This window comes from Emydura macquarii, unplaced genomic scaffold, assembly GCF_026122565.2.
Source record: "Emydura macquarii macquarii isolate MOO-44397 ecotype Brisbane River unplaced genomic scaffold, CSIRO-AGI_Emac_v2 contig_719, whole genome shotgun sequence".
NCBI lineage: Eukaryota > Metazoa > Chordata > Testudines > Chelidae > Emydura > Emydura macquarii.
In genome coordinates, this window is record NW_027130856.1 from 15,996,706 (window position 1) to 16,022,926 (window position 26,221).

Here is a 26,221-nt window from a genome sequence, read left to right on the forward strand (position 1 = left end):
CTGGAATTGAGGTCACAATTTATAGCAGTGTCACTGTTCTGTTATATTACATTTTGGTAGATTTTTAAGCCATTAGGTTACACTATTATGGAAACTTGATGTTGAAAGTACTGTAGTACAGTTGTAGCTTTTCATTAAAATAAGCTAACTTTTTGAGTTAGTTTTTCTATAAAAATACTCAAACACTTTGGATATCTTTGAGAAAACCTGTAGATGTTATACAGCTTTTAGATAGTGACTTTTTAAAAAACAAAAAACCCAGAAAACTTTGTGGCACCTTAATTTCAATTTTCTGTTACACACAATGTTTAAAATGAACATTATTACGGTTGTAAAGTCAAGCACTCAGAAGTTGGGAAAAAGAAGAATTATGCTTTGATATAGTTCTTAATTACATCACATGCTTTTTCCACAGGACCCCTGCCTCATTCAGTACAAAAGAGGGATAATGCTTGCCTTTTGAGCAACTATTCAATATATTCTATCTTCATGCTTTTACTGTACACTATTCAAATCCTGCTCTAAAGACAAAATTATTAATTCCTCCTTTAAGTACTTGTGCATATGCACATTCCACTGTTAATGTGCCTGCAACTCAAGAGCTCAAGATCTCAAGATTGGAGACATTTGAATCAGCAGCATCTATGCAGCACACATGCCCTCTCACTCCGTGTGCTTCAAGGAGAGGGCATATAAAGGCCAAGTATGGCAGCTGCCATTCAGTTTCTCTCACGACCTTGTGGCTTAGAGGCAGAGCCCTTAGTGACCGAGAGACTGCCAGCCTTTCTTTACTAGTTATAGCTACAGTTTTATAGGTATAGCTAGATTAGGTGTTAGTAGATCGCCTGTTCCACAAGCACCAAGTCACACAAAGTTATAACAGAATACAGAGTTAATGTAATCTCTTGTACCATTCCTTGCATATACTCTCACTCTTTCTTTGGGTTCTGGGGGTAAGAGACAAAGATCCTGCTCTGTCTCTGGCATGCCAAACAAATTGGAGGGTCCATATGTCCCACTTACAGGGTGGTCTAGCCTATTATATGGCCTCAGAGCTATTACAAATATTCATTCAAATATCCGTATCTGACTTCCTCACCCTAAATAATGTTGGCGTCCTGTCCTATAGATGAGTATATTAATGATTTTAGCTTATTACCATATACGTTAATTTGTCACCAAGGCAAGTTCATGGTTAAGCATCTGCCAATCTTTCTATACTAAAATATCCAAGCCTATTATCAGTTCAATGTTCCTATAGTTACCTGGTATCATTTTGTACAAACTTCCCCACCCCACCTAAGCATGCTATTCCCAGGTTCCCAACATTTAGGGGGACTGTTGGACCATTTATCAGTGACAAAAATCATAGGCCACAAAGTTTAAGTCTTTGACTTACAGGATACAGGCAGGAAGGTTCTTTGTATCACTGCTAAGTAAAATAAAATGGTAAAGCTAGCTTTACGGGCTACCATACCTAAAGCCTCTTCCCCGTCCCTTTTCAGGGACCTGTTTCAAGAAGGCCTATTACTTCTGGAGAGAAAAGCATGAGGACTTCTTGAAGTAATAGAAGTCTTTTCATGATATGGGGGAAATGGGTTCTACAGCAATTATTTCCTTATTCTGAAAAAAAGGGAGGCTGACAACCTATCCTGGATCTGAGGAACCCCAGTACATTAATTTGCAAGCTGAAATTCAGGATGGGCATTCTTGTATTGATAATCTAGACTCTGGCATCCAGAGACTGGTTTGTGTATCTCAGCCTTCAGGATGAGTACTCCAGCATATCCATCATTCCACACACTGTGAAGTACTTACAGTGGGCCAGGATTACTACCAATATCAAGTACTCCCCTTTGGAATCTCCACAGTATAAAGAATGCTATCAGAATTAAGGTGCTATTGACATATCTATGTAAGATGGTGTCTCACCCTTCTAGGTCATATGGCTTTGTGCACATCATCATGCCACACACCAGACTTCATCTTGGATACGTATAGGGTTGGTTAAAGATGGCTTACACACGCAGCAAACATTACTTGGACATGTCTCTTATCATTCCACCTTTGGTCCTATCATCACTAAAATAGTGGAAAAACCTAAATGCCTGTAGGAGGGGTCCCCTTTAGGGTGCCTCTGCCATCCTAGACTGTCACTGATCCATTCTTGTTAGGATGGAGTGCACATATGGATAGATTAAAGATACAGGGACTATAGTCCCCAAGAAAGAAGAGAACACACATCAATCTCTTAGAACTCAGAGCTGTATGAAAGGCCTGAAAATCCTTCCTTCACCTAATAGGATAGTTGGTACAGATCATGACTGACAACACAAGCGCCATGTTTTATTTCAACAAACAAGATGGAGCCAGATCTTCCCCTCTCTTCCAGGAAGTCATCGGGCTCTGGAATTGGTGCTTCAAACATTAGTTATTCCTGAAAGCAGTATGCTTACCTAGACTGCAGAACATGCCTGTGTACAACCTCACAGATACTTTCTCCCAAATCATGAATGGGAGATCAAAGACAAGATCCTGGAGAACGTCTTCAAGGCCTGGGACAAGCCCAAGATGGACTTCTTCACCACTTAATACAAAAAGTGTCAAATTCTGCTTGAGGGTAGGAATGAGCCCTGGATCCATAGCAGATGTGTTCCCAATACTATGGTCAGGAGACCTGACATATGCATGTCCCTCTACCCACTCCCTGGCACCTCTGATTGATAGAGTGCTCCGCAAGCTCAAACAGGATTCAGCCAAGCTAATCCTCATAGCTTCCACATGGCCTAGGCAATTGTGGTTCTCAGTTGCTGAACCTAACAGGATCGCAAACCAAAAGCTTACATCTGCTTTCAGACCTCCTGTCTCAGGACCTTGGACAAAACCTACACCCAAATCCGACTGCCCTTCTGTGATACTGGTAAACTAGATGCAAGTTTACGCCAAGGTCCCCATGCTTCATTCAGATACTGACATGCATAGCTGGAATTAGTTTGGCCCACCTCTGTTTAAATATTGTTAAAATAGGTATTAAAGTAATCTTACTTATAACATCTCTATTTCATATTGTAAGGTAATATTTGATCATTTGCATTGTAATTGTAAATCAGTAGGCAGGAAAGAGACATGAATTAGTGTGATATGCTGGCTTCCAGTCAAAAGGGTTAGCGCCTGCCCGACAGAGAAGGCCCATCAACATCAGATGAACTACTGTGGAACATCCCTGAAGAGAAGATGTGTAAGTGAGCTCCTCCCATCCGCTGAGCTGGCAGCCCAGAGAAAAGGGAATAAAAATCCCTGACAAAGAGAAACTATCTCTGTGTTGCTTTAAGTCTCGAGGGCAAGGTTTTCTAGGCATAAGCAAGAGATCCCCAGGGTATAGCCTGAGTTACCCCCAAGGAACATATAGAGCTTGTATATTATAGAAGCTTCTGTTACCTTTTGAAACTTAAGACTAACTCATTTGTGTGTGTTTACCTGTTTTAACCTTGTAAAACGTCTTATTTCCTTTTCCTTGCTATAATCTTTAAGTAGTTTATGTTATAGGATTGGCTACAAGTGTTGTCTTTGGTATGAGATTTAAGGTACAATTGACTTGTAAGTGATTGGTCCTTTGGTACTGGGAGTAATCTAAGTATTGTGATTTTGCGTGAGGTAGGGAGTGGGGAGGAACAACCATCAAGCTTACCTGGGTGGCAAGATAGATCAGAGAGCGCAAGGGGACTGTCTGACTCCATGTTGAGGCTGTTAGTGCACTCGCAACCAATTTGGAGTTTGTGCCCTGATTCTTAACAGTCTGTCCTGAGGTTTGTACTCACGTTCTTGAGTCGCTGCAGGACAGTTTGACACCTGCATCTCACAGCATGGTGGCTAGATGGATGCCAATGATAGAACAGGCCAGTTCTTCCACAGTTAGGTTCATCTTGGTGATTCTTATTTGCTGTTTATTAGAACTCTTCAGTCTGGTAAAATGGACAATATTTTCTCACTGGTGCCAGAAATCAGTGATGCCTTATCTCTTCTCAAATATTTGACTTTTTACTTGGGTTAAAACACACAAACCTGTCCCTCAGTTCTGTCAAGGTGCACCTAGTGGCCATCTCATCTCACCATCCATCAGTGGAGTACCATACAGTGTTTTCTCATCAGTTGGTAATTAGTTTCCTGGCAAGGCCTAGTTAAAGTATTCCCACCAATAAAGGAATCTGTACCCCCATGGGACTTGAACCTGGTACTCTCAGCTCTCATGGGGCCAACCTTAAAACCCCTAGCCTCTTCTTTCCTCCTGCACCTTTCGATGACAGTGGCATTTTTAATTGCCATAACTTCTGCCAGAAAAGGTGGGGAAATACAGGCATTGATTGCTAATCTGCTGTATCCGGTATTCCACTTGGATAATGTATCCATGAAGACACACTCTAATTTTGTTCTAAAGCAGAGAGAGAATTTCAGATGAACCAACAAATACACCTATAGTTGTTTTTCCTGAAACCTCATGCACCCAGAGTTGAGGCAACACTGTACGCTCTAGACATTAGGAAAGCACTGGTTTATTATCTACATAACACTTGGTTCAAAGCACAGCTCCCAGGGATTTCTGCAAGAAATGAGGCTGGGGTCCTGTAGATAAGTCTCCTTTACCACATAAACCTGATTCACCCCCAGAGCAGGTCCATAGCGTGATCATGTAATTAAAGACTGCATCATAATGCATGTTCATAAGGGGACCAAATTAAGGGTATACAGGAAACCTTAATTCTGGCACTTGCTAACTTTTGAGTCCTTGACTTTGTTACCTTAACGTTCTTTTAACAATTAGTTTGTATGAGGGTTACTTCCTAGCTTTAAAAAAAAAAAAAAAAAAATCTGATGTCATCATATGGACATCCATATGGTCATCAGCAGGGTTGGAACCATTGGATCCACCACACAGACCATTAGCTCAACTGGCAGAGTACCTGATAGCAATAGTAGATTATCATGCTCTATATGGACTAGCACTAGAGGGGGATGACCTAATTTTTCCAGTGGACTTCACAGATATTTGCTGACAGGGAATAGAGAGATTTGTGAACCTTGGATTTCAATTCAGGCCCTGGAGGACAGTGTGTACAGACTCTTCAGCCATCTTCCCTCCCTATCCCGCAAAGCTCCTTGACTCCTTCTGACCTGCCCCTCCAGCCTGTTCCTGTCTTTTATGAGTCCTATTCTCCTTGCTGTTAGTCTCTACTCTTCAAGAGTCGCATTCTAGTTCCTACCCATCCTCCCCCAATTCTTTGTGTCCTGTCTCTTTGCCCAGCCAATTCCAGTTTCTCCCTTTTTGGCTTCTCATCCGATGTATTATGCACACATGCCCAGACTGGCTTCGCCCTAGTCTCTCTTTCCCGGCTGCTCCTGGGCTCCTGTTAGTTACCTTGTTCTAGTCTCTCTGCCTAGCCAGTCTCTGTATCCACTCCTTTTCATCTCCCACCCCTCCCAGGTCCTTGTCCAATTTCAATGTTTCTCTTCCTGACTCCTAGTCTCTCCTATCCTCCCTGCCACTCCCAGTGTCACTAGATTCCTTGTCTCAATCAACTCCTTACCCTCCCCTGATCTAACTTTTGTCCCATCTGCATTCAAATTGGATGGTTTCCTCCACACTGTGTGGGTGCCAATGGGGTTGGAGAGCAGAGCTGTTGAGTGTCATTGAGCGCACTGGAGAGACAGATTCCATGCTCTCAGTTCCAGTGCCCGCCCACATTGCCCTGGAAAATCCATCTTTGCCCCTGTAGCTTTGGACTGGATGGAATATGTTCAGTTGCTCTCTAGTTATGGTGCGTTCACAGTCTGGGCAGTACTAGGAGCTGTGACACTTGAGTGTGCTCAGTGAGGACTGACTCTTTAGAGACTTTAGCAGCCAAACTAACAAGTCTCTAGTGACGATGCATGAATTGCAGTTGTTTTCAAAGGCTTACAACTTGGACAAATTTAGCCAGATTTTCATGGGGATGGCAAAAGGCACATCTCTGACACAGTCCATTCATGCCAAATTTCCAGTCCTTCTCCCAATCATGGGGGACACTAGAGCAATTGAAAGGAAAGGTCACAAGAATTTAACATGGGGGAGAAAAATACATTGTTTTGCCCTTGCTTTGTTCTCAGAAATGGTTGAGCTGTTTTGACTGAAATCTTAAAAACTTGAGGCAGATATCCAGCATGTAAAATACCTGCCCAAATGGTTTGTTTGTCAAAGGTTTAAGCAATTGAAAATAGGGTATAATGGCAAGTGTCAAGCAACATTAATAGGTGGTGCTACCAGCTGCACCTATAATTTGCCAAATTTGCCTACTAGTCATCCAGTTCCCTGTCAGAGAAATAGCGGTGTCCAGAAAACAACAGGTATAACACAAAATTAGTATCCTAAACAAACAAAATGTTGAATAGACTTGATATTGAAGAAATTTATTGTCATATTAAAGGAATTCTGGTCAGTTAAATCAATGCATCAAGTCAGTCTCAAACTGTGATTTCAATGTGTAATCAGAATGCATGTGCTTTGTTTATGTAGAACTTGCAGTGCACTCTTGTAATTGTTGCTGGAAAAATGGATTTTTAACCACAATCCCTATCAAAAACCTATCTCACGAAGGAGGAACAGAGAATATTTTTTATTTTGTAACATGCAGAGTGATAGGAAAGTTGGGTCTGAACTTCATAACTCTGATTTGAAGCTTGGAAGTTTGTGTTCAGGTTTTTGCTTTGGGACTGTCCATCTTTTAAAATGGTGCCTAAATGATTTGATGGTATGCTTTTTCTTTTGCAATTAAAAAAACAGATTTGTTAAGTGTTCCTTTTTTTTATAGCAGTTGAAGAATCGGAAAGTGACATCTATGTGCGATTCATGAAGTCTCACAAGTGTTATGACATAGTTCCAACAAGTTCTAAGCTTGTTGTTTTTGACACTACATTACAAGTAAGTACTTGTCTACATTTCATTGCAGTTCAGTTGCCTTTTAACATATGCACATAGATATCTTCCTCGAATGATGTGTGATTGATTTCTCTCAAGAGAAGATAAGTTTTTTAGATGCTTTTGGTGTCCAAGGATCTGCAATATGTTTTTAAAGTGTAACAAATCTTTTGCTAAATTGTACACCTTCCACTTGTATAGGAGGGAACTTTTATTTTATATTTTACTTTGAGTCAATAGTTAGTGTAGCCTTTAAAAGGACATGGAGCTTTACTGACTTTCCAATGAGGATAGGTAAGTAAGACAGTTACCAAAATATTTATCTTCTTTTTGATTATGCAGAAGTATGGATATTACACAGATCATCAAAATGTTTTGAGCCTTACCTTTTAAGATATGAGCTAGACAATTCAAGATTTCAGTAATCCTCTGAGTTAAATAAATGTATAATTCCTTGGAGGTCTTAATTTTTACCAGCAATTCTTCTGAATATTTCAGCTAGTTTGGATTTTGGTTTTGTATGTCTGATGAATACAGTTGCCAAAGGAAGAAAGTACTAGCAGTTCAGTCCATTTTGGAAACATTAAGAACAATTCGTTCTGAAATTAAGGGCACACAATATGTCTCTTTCTAGACTCTTTAGATTTCATTGGCTCTATTTGGAGTGATTTTTAAAAGGGGGCTCTATTAACTTCAGCCTGATTAAAAAGATTAAGTTGAGATGACACATGCTGTGCTCCTAGTGTCTGCTGAAATGGTAAATGAAGCAGTGGCTAACTGTTTGTTTTTTGAAAATTTAAGAAAATCTCTCTTTCAGACTGTAGTGTTTTCCCTGCATCAGAATTAATCTGCAGCTAATTTATTGCTTACTGTAAGTGTAAGTTCTTTTGTAGGTTTGTTTGGAATTTCACTCTTTATTTTAGAAAATGTAATAGTAGATTAGCAAGTGTAGACTTTAGAGACTTACACAGATTGATACATGTATCAATTTGATTAACCTAGGGAATTCTGATAGGCACATTGGGAAATAAAACAATCTAAAATTTGTATTTCTGAGGGCTTTGGCTACATTACAAAATTAAGTAGACTTAAGTCAATGTACAGCCATTGCAGTAATTATAGTGGTGGTTCACATCCACACTTGCTCTTCTGTTGGTGGTGCGCGTCCTTACGAGGAGCACTTCCACTGACTGAAGTGGAGCATTGTGGGACACTGACAGCTGGAGCCCGACAGCTGGCTGCCTCTGTTGCTGACCACTGCCCCAGGGCTGACAGCCTGAGCTGTCAACCAAGTGTGGGCTCACAGCTGGGGACCTATCCTCTTTCCCCCCACCCTCCGTCCTAGTACTGACAGCTTGGGATAGCTCTGAACCTGTGCCCGGCTGTCAGCACGGGGGTGGGGGTGAGGGTTTCAGGTGTTCAGCCAGTAGGTGATGTAAGTAATGCAGTGTCTACACAGACATTGCAGCAACTGAACTATATTGGCTATTGTGGAAGTGGAGTTATGTCCGTGTAGCGAGGGACTTACAATGTTGCTTTCACCAAAGTAGCATAGACACTGACATAATTAGGTCAATGTAGGTGGATGCAAAGAGGCTTACAAACTCTGTAGTGTAGACCAAGCCTGAGCCTACTAATGTTAGTGTCTTTCTTGAAGCGTTTCAGTAAGCCTCCAAGAACACAGTGTATTTTCAACACAAATGCCTTACGTTTGTAAGTCTTCTGTCTGATCTCCATCTTTACAGTAAATGTGCCGTTGGGGGCCCAGTTAAAAAAAGTTGGTGATAGCCATTTTGCTAAAGAAAAGTAACTTACTTAATGATGCTAGCAGCATGAAAAGCCCAGTGTGAGTGACTGATTAACCAGTTGTCAAGCCATAGTGAAGTTTATTTGATTGGAAGAAAAACATGAAGATTTCATAGAAAACTTTTGATTAAAAACATTTGTGGAGAGGTTACCCGACAGATATAATCAGGTAAATAAATTAACAATTGGAACATTACTTAAAATTTTAATAAAATTAAAGGAAATAAACAAGTGCATCTGTCCAGCAATTTTGAGACAGTTAATCAGGACCTCAAGATCATATCGCCATATTTGGGGTCGGGAAGGAATTTTCCCCCAGGGCAGATTGGCAGAGGTTCTGGGGGTTTTTCGCCTTCCTCTGTAGCATGGGACATGGCTCACTTGCTGGTGGATTCTCTGGATCTTAAAGTCTTTAAACTATGATTTGAGGACTTTAATAATTCAGTCATAGGTCAGGGGTCTATTACAGGAATGGATGGGTGAGGTTCTGTGTCCTGTGTTGTGCAGGACATCAGACTAGATGATCATATTCGTCCCTTCTGACCTTAGAATCTATGAGAATCATAGATCAAATCTTAGACTATACTGCTAACCCTAGGATCCCACCCTTTAAGTGTTTCAAAGTTTCACAACTCCCATTGAAGTCAGTGGGATTTGTGTGTGCTTCACATCTTTACTGGATCTGGTCCTTATGGAAAACTGACTTACAATTTATTTCTTTGGATTTATAAAAAGTAGTACCTTGCCAAGTTTCTTGGTGCTTTTTCCACAAATTACCAGAACATATGGCACTCCCAAATATATTTTTGTAACTTGCTTGCAAAATTCACAGGTTCTGTAGCTAAACTGAATAAAAAACATAAGAGATGATTCTTATCTCCCTTGCACCAATATAAATCAGAAGTGATAGATGGGATTATGCTGGTATATAATAGATAAGGAAGATAAAAATCAGACCTTCATTAATATTTTAGTTCTTTACTGTGCTGGTAAATTACTCTGTAAGAATGTTTTTGAGTAGCTGCTATATCCTCAATATCTTGTCTCCCCCTAGTGATTGGAAATGGCAATATTTTTAGTCAAGACTGGGTTTGAGAATGAATAGATTTCTGACTTGGTGGTATGAATCATGTATTTTAAGGCCATCAGAAAACTGCAGATGTTTTCATGATTAACAGTAAAATTAGTATACTTTACATAATGATAAGCCTCACTACAGACTATAGCGCTTTAAAGGTAGAGGGGAAGAAAACTCTTAAATACAAAAGGAACAAGATTTACTGAAATATAGACGTACCCAAATATTCTGGAGGATCTTAAACTACGTCTGCACGACACACCACTAGTGGTGGCACTGTGGCACGAAGCTAATCAGGCTGTGTCCACACTGGTGTGTAGCTACGCATGTCAGTGAAAGGCTCTTCCAAACTGGAGACAGCAAGGAAAGGCGTCAAAAGCTCCCCCCTGCTGGAGCCTTTCATTGTGGTGAGGAAAGGTTGTGGCAGCGGGGAAAGGCTGAATTGCTTGTTAGCTCCATAACGGATGAACTTTCTACCCTTTTGCACCTGACATTTGCTAGGATTTACAGCGCCCCTAGGACAACAGCACTGGAGAGTGGGAGAACCCTCAGAGTCCCTGATGGATTTGTATCCCAGGTAGAGCAAGGAATTCCCTATCTCCAGGAGAAAGAGGTGACCACATGGGTGTGGGAGTGTTTAGATTTAAAAAGTTTCATTAAAAGGTTCAAGGTGCAGGTTGCAAAGTCCATCACTAAAAATTTAGGAAATGGCAGAATTAAGGTTAAGACAACTTTAACTCAGCCCCCTTGCCACAGAACCCCTACCTCATTCAGCATATGACTCTAGATCTTATTCAATGCATACCATCCAAACCTTACATGCATATTTATTAATTTCCTCTGGGTGTTAGGGTGATACTGTCGCCATAGTATCTGAGTATTTCACAAATATTAATGTATTTATCTTCACAACACTTATGTAAGATTAGATGGTGATGTCAGCCCCACTTTACCACTGGGAAACAGAATCAGAGAAAGTAAGGCTAGAATTGTCAAACTAATGGTGGGTGCCCAATTTGAGAAACATGAGGTCTGATTATTTTTTTCCCCACAATACTTACCACCGTTGCAACAGTTTATGTTCAAAGCACAGCTCCGATTGATTTCATTTGCAGCTATGAGCACTCACCACTTGTACAAATTCAACACTAGTTGTTTCAATTTGGGTACCAAAAAATGAGGACACACAATTAGTGCCCAGTTATGAAAAGTTTGATTTGTATGAATTGCCCAGCATCACACAGGAACGCTGTCGCAGAGGCAGGGATAGAATCCAGTTCTCCAGGGAATCATTCATCTTCCTTATCCATGATGCCATCTTTTCCCTTCCTGTAGTTCCCTGCCTCCCTCCCACTACACACCTGTGACTGTGGGCAGGGCTTGCCATTGCTGTTGAAGGAGGATGCTGCTGAGCTTCTGTTGCTGCTAGGGCTGGGGGGAGTGGCCTGGAGCCCTCCCTTATTGCTGCCCCTGCTGACAACTGCCTGCCTGCCTCCACCCACCTCCCCTGGGGTTGCTGCAGCAGAGAGTATATCTCAAGCATATATGAGGGCATGTGCAGCTTGGGCTTTCCCTGCATTGGGCTGGTGGACCTCCTCCATCTCCTTCTGCTTGTCCAGTTTGCTCCCCCCTTCCGTCCTTTGCTGATTTGTTACCTGTTTCCCACTTCCCACCCAGGGCCCAGTCCCCTTCTCTTGCTACTCTTATTTCTGCTCCATCCAACCACTCCCTCCCCCCCCCACACTCATTATTTGGTAATTGCCTACTCAGCTCCAGCACCCTTTTTGCTGTTTGTCTCTGCCCTGCCATATGCTTTCCCAGTGCTTGTGATTTCCCGCCACCATTTTGTTTCATCTCATATTCAGTGCATCTCCTCCCATAGCTGCCCTTCACCCAGTACAGCCAGAGGAGCTGGTGCCTACACAACACTGCCTGTTGTGCCCTATGTCCTCCTTGCTTTATTTCATTAACCTTTCCAGTTTTTGTTTGCATCCTCCTCCCCCTCGTGTAGGCTAAGTCCAGATGAGAACCACTTCCCCAGTTTAATGATGCTGCTTTTGTCTTTCAAGTGACCTAGCTGCCATAAGTAGAGATAGAGGGGAAGAGGTGAGGTGGAGGTCACTGTCTTATTTTTATATCCTCCTCTCTTTGAGGATTACCCCCACCAACAGGGTACAGATAAACAGTCTCCCATGTACGTGAGATTTGAAGCATTTCTGGGAGGAAATGTAAATGCTTTAATTGTACACCTCCCCGTAGTTGAAGAATGGCTGCTTAAGTGATAGTCCGCTTGACTTTTTTTTTTTTATATCTGTCTGGGGTTGTCAGTGTGTTTTCGTCTCTGAAAAATTGGTTTCTGGGCATTACCCACACTTGTGAAACGTTTCAGTAACAATCATACAGTGGAATCTCATACATTCACATATAATGTCTGTACACCCATTTCAACAGGTTAATAATATTCCCCACCCTGATGAGGAGGCATGATGTCCATTGCCTCCAGGTGGCTGCTTCATCCCACATCAAAACCTATATATGGGCATTGGCACAGGTAGTAGGCCCTTGGCCATTGTGGTGGCCTCCGAGATGTATGGGAAGGTTGTCTTCCTGAAGTCAGAGGCTGCCACCTAGGAGATGGTGGAGAAAGGCATCACAGTGGAAAGACCCCTTTGTCCCCCTCAAACTCCAGGAGGACCTGGGCATACAGATGGCCCTTATTTCTGTCCCACCCTTCCTCCCCACTGCTGATCTTCTGCTTCCCCTTACCAGCTTGGGGAAGCTGGTCTCCAGCATCTGCCCTCTCCCACTGGGCTCTAAGGACCCATCCCCCTCACCCTCCTCAGTAGCATCCTCTTGTTCCCCTGGCAAGTTACCAGCAATGTGCGGTGTGGGGAGTCTGGAGGGGTACTTTCTAATGTCCTACCAGGTGCCCTACTTCTCTGGGGAGGCTTAGTGCTTCCTCTTCAGGGCACACCTGGAGGGGACTGTCCCTTTATCCAGCAAAGAGGAATGCTGGGCCCCTCCAGTGCTTTGGAGGACATTGGCTCTGTCACCATCAGCAATCTTAGCCACCCAGCCTCCTGTCACACCCACCTGAACAGAGGGACCCTGCTGCTGATAAAACCCATCGGGTGAGGTCCGCAGAGAATAGGGTTGCGGTGACATCAGAGATCCCTGGAGATAGCCTGTCTAAGGGGGAAACTACTACTCCTTCTGTTCCCCTGTGCCCTGCATCCCCCTCAGTCCCAATACCATTGCCCTTTTCTCCTGGACTCACCCTCACTGGCCAGCCCTTCAATGATACCACCCTGGAGGGGTAGGTACTAGTAACGGAGGATAATTTGTTCCAGTGCTTTGCTACCCTTACAGTTAGGAACTTTTTCCTAATGTCAAACCTAACTCTTCCTTGCTGTAATTTAAGCCAATTATTTCTTGTCCTGTCCTCAATGGACGTAGAGAGCAATTTATCACCTTTCTCTTTATAACAACCTTTTACATATATGAAGACTGTTTTATCACGTTCCCCCTCAGTCATCTTCTCTCTGAACTAAACAAATTTAACTTTCTAAAGCTTTCCTCATAGGTCATTTTCTAGACCTTTAATCATATTTGTTACTCTTATCAGGACTTTCTTGAGTTTGTTCACATCTTTCTTGAAATGTGGTGCGCAGAACTGGACACAATACTCCAGCTGAGGCCTGATCAGTGCGGGGTAGAGTGGAAGAAGTACTTCTCATATCTTGCTTACACACTGCTGCTAATACACCCCAGAATGATGTTCATTTATTTATCTGTAGGACGGGTTCTTGCCCGGTCCAGTCCTGGCAGCCCTTCCGCGGGCCCAGGCTCAGAGGAAGGCCACTGCGCCTTCCTACACAACAGGGGAATGTTATTCTTTTAGTCTTTCGCCCCGGCCCCCAGGCAGGGCGGGCGAGCAAGGAGTCTTTCGCCCCGGCCCCCAGGCAGGGCGGGCGAGCAAGGAGTCTTTCGCCCCGGCCCCCAGGCAGGGCGGGCGAGCAAGGAGTCTTTCGCCCCGGCCCCCAGGCAGGGCGGGCGAGCAAGGAGCAGTGGCTCGAGTTTAGCGGGCGGTAGAGGCTATTTCCCTTTTGGGGATCGGCAAGGATCAGGAGGGAGGGGAGGGGGACGCAGGCCCACCCAACTCCACTGCGTCCCAGCCCAGGGCCCTAGCAGTGGCACGGGTGTTGCCACTCAGTCGGCGGGGCTCCTGCCGCAACACGCCGACTGGGAATTGCCCCTAATACAGCCACGCCTCCGGCTGTCCCTGGGCTCCTTCCTCCCCTGGTTCCCCGGTACCTATGTCCGTTGGCTCCTCGGGGTCATCGGGGTACACTGCACGGGGTAGTCCAGTCAGTCCTTCCGCGTCCACGGGGGGCAGACTGGGAAGCTCCTCAGCGAGGGGCAGCTCCTCCAGATCGCAGGGTTGGGGGTACGGTTCAGCCTCCGGCAACTCCTCCAGGTCAGATCCCGCCTCCTGGGGTTGGGCGTCTGACAGCTCCTCCAGGTCCGGACCAGCTTCTGGGCGGAACTCCCAGCCCTCTGGTTCAGGGGGCTCGTTCCAGCCGCTGCGGGCCTGAGGCTGGGCCCGGCGCCTCGGGCCTGGAGACCTCAGCCAGTCCAGAGGGCCCGGAGGCCCAACCCAGGCCTTAGAGGCGGGTCGCCAGGGCCGCAAGGCCGGGAGGGGGTTACCTGCGGCAGTAGTCGGGCGTGGTTCAGCCCCTTGCCGCAGCCGGCGAGGCAGCGCGTCTGTCTCTGCCGGCAGCCTTTTTCCTTCTGAGCTGCAGGGCCTGCTCTTTATGGCTGCCGCCCTCCCTAAGGCTCCGCCCCCCTGCTGTCGGGTTGGCCGCTCGGCAGGGCCTATCGGGGCCCAGCAGCCTGGTTGCCGGGCAGACTGGGCTGCCGGCCAGTCTAGCGTCTGATTGGGTGCCTGCGGCCCTCCCGCGGGCCCAGGCTCAGAGGAAGGCCACTGCGCCTTCCTACAATCTTTTTGCTACAGTATTACGTTGTTGATTTATATTTAGTTTATCTACTATAACCCCCAGAACGTTTTCTGCAGTATTCCTTCCTAGGCAGTCATTTCCCATTTTGTATTTGTGCAATTGATTATTCCTTCCTAAATGATGTACCTTACATTTGTCCTTATAGACTTTCATCCTGTTTTCCAGACCATTTATCAAGATCATTTTGAATTCTAATCCTGTCCTTGAAAGCACCTTCAACCTATCACCTTCCAGTTTGATATTGTCCACAGACTTTATAAGTGTACTTTCTGTGCCGCTATCTAAATCAGTTATGAAGATATTGAATAGAACCAGACGTAGAACAGATCTCTGTGGGACCTCATTCGATATACCCTTCTTCTCAAGTGCTTGCTCATGTCCATTCCATGCTAGGTGTGTGCACGTGCCATATGCACTGGTGCTGGAGATTTTTCCCTCAGTGGAATCCATAGGGCTGGCTCTAGTGCCCTTTGCACTGGCATGCATATGTGCTGGTATATAGGGCGCTGCCGGCCCCCCACCCTCTCAGTTCCTTCTTACCTCCTATGACGGTGCTGAAATGTTCTTGCCTCGGCAAGCACTTCTCAGTGGTTTTTCTTATATTACTGTATATAGTTTCAACAAGTTCAGTTAGTTGGTTATAGTAGTTTTAGTAGTTTCTATTGATTGTGTTCCTGTTCCCTCGTCCCTGGGCTTCAAGCCATGTGCATCCTGTAAAAAGCCTATGCTCATGAAAGGTCCTCACCAGAGCTGTCTGAAGTACTTGTGTGAGGCTCATATTCAGGACAAGTGCAGGATCTGCAGGAATTTTAGACCCCACACAAAGAAAGACCATGACATTAGGTTGAAAGTGCTCCTGGTGGAATTGACCCTCTGACTGGTGTCTGAGCCCGGCTGATCAGATTCAGCACCTAGTATGTTGACATCGATCCAGAGCACTCTCCTGGCACCAATCTTGTCCCGGCACCATGATCATCATCACCAGTGTCAAAGAAGCAGCATAAGAAGACTCATGCCAACAAAGAGTATTCCCCATCTAAGCGGAGCAGGTCGGGAGCAGGGGGACGAGTCGAGACCTGCACTGGGCTGCTTGTCTCACCTGGAACTAGGGTCAGCCATGGCCTCATCGTCTAGAGAACTCCCAGCCCACCTTGGGACCCACTTCTGATGTTCCACCCCAAGGCCTTCCAGGTGGCTGCAGACTTACTTCCACTCCTAATACTGCCCACCCCTCGGAACAACAGGTCCTCGCACTGGGACACTACGTTGGGCTAATTGTGGGTCAAGGGGCAAGCCCACAATGAGGGCCTATTTGGATCTCCGGTATTGCTGCGCTGCTCACCATCCCCACGGTGCCCACCCACCCCTCAGAAATGCCTTCACAGATGCCTCCGTGGTCTCCGAGGCACAGTAGAGTCCAGCCGGACTCTAGATGCTGCATGCTGGACCCTCAGTACCAGTCACCAGAACCCTGGTACAGAGCTTCGGGGCCTCAGCACTGATCCCTGGACTCGAGGAGGCATTCACAGGGCACTCCTACCGATTGCCAGAACATCGGTGCTCTAGGAAATCCTGGCACCGATCACTGGAACCTTAGCGCCATTCCCCTGCACCAGAGAACCACACCCAGTGCTCCAAGGAACCAGAGGCAAGATAAGTGCTGCTGTGGTCTTCTGGTTTGGAATCAGAGGAAGATAAGGATCCCTTCCATAAAAGCCATAGATACTCATCCACAGCTACCTGGTTTCCCCCTGCCCTACTACCAGGCTCTTGGCTGCCAACACAATGGGCTGGGCCATATCAGTTTTGGAATATGTGGGGCTTTTCCTTGGTCTTGGGGTTTCAGCATTGGTCCATCTCAGGACATAAAAATGATGCTCAGCAACAGTATTACAACCACCTCCAGATTCGGATGATGAACCGGGCCAGGCAGATGAGATGCTGGTGACCCACCAGGAACAGGAGACCCCGGGGGCGGGAGAACAGTCGTCTACTCCTCCCCTACTGGCATCTCATCTTCATTGCCTGATGAGGCAGTAATGCCTCAGTCACCTGGGTGATGATAGGGCTCACCAAGGGCTACTCAGACAAGTAGCAGCCAATCTGAGCTTGGAGGTGGAGGAGATAAAGGAGCCAGCTGACTCGCTTTTCGACAGTGGCATCCCCCTCTAGAGTGGCCCTCCCCCATGCATTAAGGGGTCATCAAATTGGTGAAGGCCCTATGGCAAAACCCCTCCTCTTTGTACCCGCCATCCAAATGGACGGAGAAAAAATACTACGTGCTGCTAAGAGCTTTGAGTATCTATATTCTCACCCATCCGCGGGATCATTGGTAGTGTTAGCAGCCAATGACAGGGATAGACAGGGCAGTCAAGTTCAACTCCTAAAAAATAAGGAGGCAAAAAACCTGGACTAGTTTGGGTGGAAAATTTATTCAACCGCAAGCCTTCAACTCTGCATATCGAACTAGCAAGCATTGCTGTGGAGATATGATTTTAACATCTGGCACTCTGCAGCCAAGTGTGCAGACTCCCTACACCAGGAGTAAAGCAAAAGTTCCTGGCCATCCTGGAGGAGGGTCATCAAATTTTATATAACGTGCTGCCCTATATTCTCACCCATCCGCGGGATCATTGGTAGTGTTAGTAGCCAATGACAGGGATAGACAGGGTAGTCAAGTCAACTCCTAAAAAATAAGGAGGCAAAAAACCTGGACTAGTTTGGGTGGAAAATTTATTCTTCAACTCTGGTCAGGGGAGCGGACTTCTCTCCAGGTGGCCTCTGAGGCCGCAGACTCAGCAGCCAGAACCATGGCATCAGCAATGTCAATGAGGAGGGCCTCATGACTGCAGTCATCTTGCCTCTTGGCAGAGGTCCAGTAATCCATCCAGGAGCTCCCTTTCGATGGCGCAACCCTCTTCTCTGACCAAACAGATTCACGGCCTTAAGGACTTGTTGGCCACGCTCTGCTCCTTGGGGTTGTGCACTCCTTCGGCATCAAGGAAACACTTTAGGCCTCAACAACAGCAGCAGTTCGTGAGCCAGTCTAAAAGTGAGCCCCATTGAAAGTGAAACAAAAATTTTAAATGCCGTCAGGGCCAACCTTCTTCTGCACTCCAGTCAAGTTCAGGCTGCTATTCATCAGACAGCAGACAGAACTTTTGAGGGTGCGTCCGGGGGCAACTTAGCAGTTTCAGACCAGGATCCATCCCTACCTTTCTTTTCAAACGCCTTTCCTTCTTTCCTTCCCTCGTGGTCAGTCATTACCTCGGACCAGTGGGTCCTAAACACCATCACAGCGGGATAAACCCTCCAATTTGCTTCCATCCCTCCCTCCCACTCCCCCACTTCCTCTACGACTGACAGGAAAGATTTTACACCCTTTACTTTCTGATCCGAAAGCCGAAGGAGGCCTGTGATCCATACTAGACTTGTAGCACCTCAACAAGTATCACAAGAAAATGAGGTTCCACATGGTTTCCCTAGCCTCCGTCATCCCCTCCTTAGATCCAGGAGACTGGTACGCTGCCCTCGACCTAAACGACATATATTTTCTATTTCCATTTTCTAGGGCCACAGGCGCTTCCTGCGATGCAGAGTGGTGTGATGTCCTATATCCCCATGTTCACCCTTACAGTATAATTGTGTATTGTTTAATGCAAAGTATGTCATATAAGATGTCTTTGGTATGCTCATGAGGTACTGATCATTATTGTAGTAATATATTTGTTTCAATTTCATGTGTATGGTTATGAGGCTTCACTATGTAATATTCCCAAAGATGTGTGTCCATATTTTGCCTGGCCTTTGATGTAGGTGCCCCTTACTTCTCTGCCTTGCGTACATATAGACCAGACAGAATGACACCCCCAGCACTCTTTGGGAATACAGAATGCTCAGTGCCTCAGAAGATGGGAAAGGGAAAGTATATATCTAGTGTATCAGCCAGCAATTTACACCGGAAAGTAATGTAATAGCATACATACAGCTTCTGCATGCTCTGGAGTTCTGAAGGGCATTGTCCCATAGGGCTATACAGGTGTGCACTGCCTTTTGCTATGGACTGTGACTAAAAGACACAATTTAATCCATTAAAGTTATCGGTGCTTTACTAAAATTATCTTAAACTTTTTTGCCTAACTTTTGCTCAAGACCTTGAAATTAAATTTTTGTATGTGCTCAATATTATTATAAGTAATCAAAATCATTGGGGTGACTGGCATTATATAAACAAAACCATCTTTCAAAATCATCAGAATATGGAGGGGTAGGAGAGGGAACTTCTGGATAGTTTGAATGACTAACTAAATGGATCCTGTCACCTCTTTATCTCTTGGTGAAATATGGGCCAGGGTGCTAGTGGACCAAAATAAGTCATTTTAAAAAGTTGGATTTTCCCTGCAGTTACTGCACACTAGTAACTAAGATACCACAGTTCTCACCCTATACCTAGAATAAGAACAATCTGTTGGCACCTTTTTAATGGTTTTCAGAGTTTCAAATGAGCTTATCTATTTCCTGTTCATTGTATGTTGGCAGGAGTATCACAAACCTCTAGAATTGATACCTCTATGACGGTTTCTGCTGAGGCCATGGATTGTATGAGCATAAACACAGGTTTGAAGAATGTAGGAGATTGCAGTCCTGCTGCTTGAACTGAATTTGATCAGCAGACAAATGTATCACTCAGTCCCTCCATGTCAGCCACTTTTCACAGGGGGCCATTCCCCATCTTCATGGCAATTGGAGTATATCAGATCTTTGCTCTGAACCTATGTTTAGGATTGCTTCCTCACGAAGAACTTTCCAGAATTTTCTGCTTCTAAATGGCACACGAGACATATTCCAGGTCTCCTTTGGAGGAGATCTTTCACAGCATTTTAAAGATTTTTAACTAAACATTTCTGCTTGTTTATTGGCTTTGAGTTTTGAGGAGAAAAACCTCCTAAACTCAGTAATAATAATTAATAATTCTTTTGGCTTCCTGCCCCTCCCTTTCTCCCTCAGAAATGGCAGGAGGATGAGGCTGCAGTGAAAGCTGACTCCCAGCCATTGTATGGGCAAGTTACACACCAAGTTGATTGAGTAAACTGAATGGAAAATCCTTTCACTGAGGCTGGGCCAGAATCAATGGCATGAAACCGGGGGCACTTTTTTAAAAAAAGGCTCCACTCCCTACCTTTCCTATGAGCATGATACCACTATTCCCACAGCTTGCAGAGCAAGCAGGAAAGTGTTTTGGAGTTTTTTTAAATTGTTGTTTAGTTGGAGCCTCCTGAGAGTCAAAGAAAGGTAAGATCTTCAACCTCCCAAAGCAACCCTGAAAAAGAAATTTCCACTCCTAGACAGCACATAATCAAGATCCATGCTGAGATGACTGAGAAGCATCTACCTTTTCATAAGCTGCTTTACCTGCAAAGTCTTGACTGCCATGAAAGGTTCCAGCTGCTGCAATCTCTTGGATACCAGTGAGTCACTTGTCTGCAGTGGCTCATTTCTCATTCAGTGCAGTTGGCTCCGTCAGCCTGGACCCCCAGCATCAGGGAGCATCGGGTGAAGTGAGTCAGATTTCCTTTCCCGGGAGATTGGGTCCATCTCCTCTCCCCTTCCAGCCTCCATGATCCCATAGGTGGTCATACATTGGCTATTTTCTTTAGGGAGACCTGCCTGCAGACTTTCTATTCAATCTCTCTGGTAAATCACTCTTCCCTCTCACAGGTGGTTTGGCCCAGGACTGGTGAAGGATATTGCTCAAATCAGCTCTTAAAAAGGCAACACAAAGCCTTAAAACCTATTATGAGAGAGTTTCCCCTCTAGATCCTTTAAAGTGCAGGAGACCTCTCTAAAGCTGAGGTGGTCTGCAGTGCTACTACAGGGCCTTCCATCCACACTATCTCAAACACTATAAAGTCAACATCCCACTCCCATCCCTCTCCAGTTTGGTTAGAGATGGGCCTTAAGGAACAGTGCCTTAGTAATCCTTAAATTTCTTTTCAATACTATGTGGTTGAATCCTCTCTCCATGGGGATGACCTACTGATTTCTACATTGCACTGCATGGAGGGGACTGAGAAAGTGAAAATTCTACCTTTCCTATGAACTTTCATTCTAGGACTCGATGTCAGATAGTTTGGTCCTTGTAGGGATTGCATATGATGGTATTTCTGAGTATTGCTCACTTAAGTGATTTGAAGGGAAAAGAATGTTTCTTCGGGAAGAGCCTAAATTTCATGTCAAGACTCTGATGTAAATTATTTGAGTTAAATAGCATTATATAGTCAGTATTTTTCAGCTTTGGAAGCTGTCCTCCTGGAGAGATCTTCCTGAAGAATGAACCCAGACTCAAAACAAAGATCTAGTCTGCCTCCAAGGAGACAGGGATGAATGCCCCACATTGAGGACTCTGACATGAATGAAAATTCACAAATAAGACAGAATTTTCCCATTTTCCAGCTTCATGTATCTTTACATGAGTTAATTTATCTGCTAAGTGTTCTTCACAAGTACTTACTTTTGCACCTTTTAATATTCATCAAACTCTGTCCTTCTGATTTATGTTGGTCCTTCTCTGAGAAGATGACTTTTTCTTGTCCTTGAAGAATGCCTCTGTTGGGGAAGAGGGGTTTCTCATCTGTTGTCTTACTTTATCAGATAGACAAAACCTTTAATGAGCATGAACATTCAATACATTTTTAAAAAATGCTATATATCTTAGAAAAGTTAAATTGTGACCAGAAGTTTCACAGGATTATTTTTATTTTAAAGCCAGCAATTATAACCTGTGACTTTGAAACTTAGAGAAAAAAATTATTTGAAGTAGGAGAAAGAGTGTGGGTCCTGTAGTTATCTTGGAGCAAAACTCTCTAACTTGTTGGACAACAGAATCAGCTGAATCTGAGTTTTTTGGGTTTCTTTTAATGAAACTTTTGTATAATCATTCAGGAGCTTAAAAACTGACAGGAACAGGAGTGGAAATGAGACTTCTATTCAGTTTCTATCTTTTCTCATGCAAATGTTTCTACTTAGAACATTCAACTAACTGTACTTTTCAGGTGACTCAGCATAGTTTTTCTGAAGACATTACAATCTCTGTCAAACTATGTGCTTGAGCTGGTAGTCTGAGAGCTCTCTTACATTCATCACTGGTCTTTTTTTGGGGGGGAAAAAGGCAGTGTCTACTTGTGCATCACCCAAGTGTGTGAGATAAAACTTGTTTCAAGAAGCAAATTTGAGGTAAAGTGTGGACATACTTTTCCAGCTGTACCGAATTATTTGTGTATCAGGGACTCTCATGTAAAATACACATACAACAGCATAAGACAAGATCAAGAAAGATTTTTATGTTTGGTTATCATTTAACCATTTTAAAGTGTGGGTTTTTGTTTTTGTTTTTTGTTTTTAATTTTTAAACACAAACTATCCACTGACTAACTGCATTTTTACGAGTGATTCTACGTATACTATTCTGTTGGCCTCTTCTAATGCGAGGGCTTAATATCAATAAGGTTTTGTTTGGTTGTTTTTTCTTCTGGCAGGTAAAGAAGGCTTTCTTTGCTTTGGTGGCAAATGGTGTTCGAGCAGCTCCACTGTGGGAGAGTAAAAAACAGAGTTTTGTAGGTAAGGAAATCTGCTGTTTTTCAGTGGTGAGTTAATGTGAGGTTGCGGGGTTATGGTGGAGCAGGGTTCAACAAATCCCAGGTGCCAGATCGCCATGGCACCTAGGAATTTAATTCTGGCGCCTAGTATTTCTTCCAGTGAAGGACTGAGTCCTGTGGGGGGGGGCGGCCGCCGTGCTCCAGCCAGGGCGCCACTGAGTCCATGTGGTGGGACCGAGAGGGGGGAGCACTGCGGCTGCTGCGCTCTGGCCATGGCGCCCTGCCACTGGGCCCATGTGGTGGGAGGGGGGGGGGAAGGAAGAGGCTGCCACAACCAACCCACCAGCCCTTGAATGAACACTGGAGAATTATCCTTGAAACTAGATGGACAGACAATTTTGAAAATGCAAAGTTTCAAATATCTGAGTTTCAGAATCCAGGGAAATGGCAGATGAAATTAGAGATAGTATAATAAACTGCCCGATGGCCAAGTTCACCCACGCTTTCTCCTCCCTGACACAAAACAATACAAATATGAATGGAGAGTTTCAGATAGAAGTTATTAAGCAAAAATTTAGCGATAACGCATTCCAATTACTGCTCATCTCTGGCAGTGCATTTGTGATCGTGTGTATAACAGTGTATGGTTGGTGGACATTTTGTTGGCACGTGTTGCAAAGCAAGGAGCACAGTGATTGGCTTGTGTGCTCATCCGTGTTAAACGCATAATAGACGCAAGATGAACGACGCTTTGTAGTCTCATGGTGTGTACAGGTGTATACACGTGTGTCTCGCCCATAACTTGTTTACCATTCAATGGTGGAATGTGACATTTTTTTGGTAAGTCGTTAAAACATAAAACCCTGAAAGCTGAAAAATTCATCTGGCTCCTTAATTTTTGGGCTGGCTCCTAGATACAAAACTAATTTGTCGAGCCCTGTGGTAGAAAAGGTGCCAGTGCTAGCTGTGTTGTGTTGTTGTATATCCTGGAGTTTTTATACTCCCTCAGCAAAGGTTGAAGTGTTGCCAGTTCTTGTGACTTTATCATGAGTCTCTCAAAACTTGATTTTTTTTTCTTAGAGCTTCAGCTTTTGAACTCAGGTAGCTACATGAGAATGTCCACTTTCATTTAAAAATAAGTTAAATTCCAGATCTCAAGGGTTGCAGAGAAGAACTTGAAGACATGAACCACAAGGGCTCAAAAACCAGAACACACACTTTCTTGAAATGTCATGATTTGATGGGCCTGATTCATGACTTCTTTGAGCAGTTGGGTTTGGCAATACTGGATAAGGCTGGCGAGTGAGGTGTATAAATCATCTCAAGAGATGCAGCCTGGGTAAGGCTAGTTGTCTATTCTGAAGGAGTAGTGTTTCTCCAGTGTTTTAAGATTTTCCTTTCCACTCTTAACTAACATACATAAAGGCTGACTAGCCCAATGAAAATGTTCTTCAAATTGGAAGCGTTGTTTAATATACATATAGCTGGGCTAGCCATATAGTCTACCCCCAGAATGGCTTCTTCACTGTCATCACTTTCCAATATGCATATGAGACTGCACAGAAACGTCGACATAATCTCCTCCAAGGTTTTGATGTACCTAGAAACAATGTATTATTGAGCTCAACTACTTATTAGTTTGAATCTACTATAGATAAAGTAAAACTTCCACGTTTTTGTATTAAAGGTCACATGTAAAGAAATAAACTGGATTTATGTTCTTTTGTTGCTTTATTGAGTATAAAGAAGGCCTGAAAGGTCTCTCTACACCATAAAAAGACACAATCCAGTTTTTCCCTTTAAATTAATTTCCTTCACTCTCATATTTTAATATCTTAATAAGCTGTTCAGACTACGTGTATATCTCAAACTACGTGTGGATTGCAGAGCAAAAAGCATTACACACAGAACACTGTGGAATGCTATAACTTAGGTTCATCCCGAGAGGGCTAGAAAATGCATTTGGTTCCTTATATTGCTAATTAGAAGCCTTAGAAGCTTTCTTTAACACTTCTCTAATTTTGGAACATAGCATTATGTCAACATCACATTTGAAAAACAGGATCATAGTGACACTTATAAATACTTTGTGTGACCTGGAATGTTAGATTGAGAGGTTCTTGGAAATAAATTATAAAGAACTTAATATTTCTCTAAATATCTCTGATTTCTGGTAAATTTAAAGTTGACCTCTAGAAATTGACATTTTTCCCCTGAACACTTGCTCTTAGCTCTTTCAGAAGTTCATCTGTAGGAATAGTAATCAATTAGGTGGAATTATATTTGCTCAATTTGTAGGACTTCAGTGGATGATGATCTGCACTTTCAAGTAATTTTAAAAAACATTGTTTTCGATAGCCTAGTATTACTGATAGAAATTGCATTATTCTATATGCCTAGAGATATGATGGACTCTGTCACTTACAGTCTTTAAGTCATGACTGGATATCTTTCTAGAAGATATGCTATAGTTCAAACAGAAGTTGTGATCTTGCTGCAGCAGTTATTGATTGAGGTTCTTTGGTCTGTGCAGGGGGTCAGACTAGATGACCATAATCTCTTCTGGTCTTAATATCTATGAACCTGCCTGACTGCTTGTATTCTCTTTAAATGAACTTTTGACTCATAAAAGAGAGTAGCACTGGACCTGAGTCTCATACTTGCATAACTGGGTTTTGAAACCCTTTCTTTCCCCCACACCAAATTCCCCCCTCTCCCCATGCTCTTCTCCCCCCTCCTCTCCCCCCCCCCCAAAAAAAAAAAAAAAAAAAAAAAAAAAAAAAAAAAAGTTGTGTGGGGTGGGCCATTCTAATTCAGGGTTTTGTTTGGCTAAAATTGTTCAAGAAAAGCACCAGCTGCAAAATCCAGATCCAGGGGATTGTCTCAGACTCCTACCAATATCATGTCTATTCTTTGTTCTAATCTATTCTGTCAGTGCTAATCTGGAAAATTTAGTATACACACTTTAAAAATGATTGGCCATTTGTAAAACTCTTAAAATGTTGCATTCAATTAGTCCACAATAGGAAATACACCAGGTTAGAAATAAATATTTAAAAAAAATATATATATTTTCAAGATAATTTTAAGATGCCTTTTCTTAATGCTGTTACATTTTTCCACTTGTTTACAGGAATGTTAACAATTACAGATTTCATTAATATACTGCATAGATACTATAAGTCTCCAATGGTAAGTACCATATCAGGGTTTAATTGTATCATTAACAACCATAGCATGCATAAATGCAAATCAAAAGCATTGAAAATTGATTAATATTTGTACAGTCTTTAGAAGCTTAAATTGCTATAGAAATACTTTATTTAGTGTTTTTGAGAGGAAAAGATGGCTTTGTGGACAAAGTACTGTACTAGGATTCTGAAGACTTGGAGTTAAATTTCCAGCTCTGCCACAGATTTGCTGTGATCTTGGGCAAGTTGCTTAGCCTTTCTCAGCTTCAGTTTCCCATCTGTAAAGGTGGATAACATTTCTTTCCCATTTGTCTTCTCTAGTTATATCGTAAACTCCTCTAGGCACGGACTTGTCTTGTATTATGTGTGTGTTTTGGTGCCTGGCACAGTGGGACCTTGATCTTGGCTGGATCTAGACACAGAATCTTGGTTGATCTTGGATTGTAGATGCTATTATAATACTGCTACTAAGAAGACATCTTTTTTTAAATTTGTTTGAGTAAAAGGTCTAGGCTAAACCCCAGTGTAAAATAGTGATTCTACATAAAAGTGGATTTAGTGTGGGAAGTATTTAGAAAAAATAC

The 26,221-nt window shown here is 43.5% G+C and overlaps 1 protein-coding gene across 15 annotated transcripts in view; it reads left to right on the forward strand.

Moving 5' to 3' along the window:
* PRKAG2 (protein kinase AMP-activated non-catalytic subunit gamma 2) overlaps positions 1 to 26,221 on the forward strand; it is a 426,595-nt gene that overhangs the window by 362,346 nt on the left and 38,028 nt on the right. For 10 of the 15 annotated variants that reach the window (XR_010918707.1, XR_010918708.1, XM_067542741.1 and 7 more), the window contains 3 exons: positions 6,843 to 6,952; positions 22,387 to 22,468; positions 25,580 to 25,638. Coding sequence is in view for 13 of the 15 variants with exons in the window: in XM_067542741.1 (XP_067398842.1) it covers positions 6,843 to 6,952; positions 22,387 to 22,468; positions 25,580 to 25,638 (251 nt within the window). In the remaining 2 variants the exon portion in view is untranslated. The remainder of the gene's footprint in view (positions 1 to 6,842; positions 6,953 to 22,386; positions 22,469 to 25,579; positions 25,639 to 26,221) is intronic. The other 5 variants (XM_067542742.1, XM_067542746.1, XM_067542751.1 and 2 more) reach the window with 1 other exon arrangement.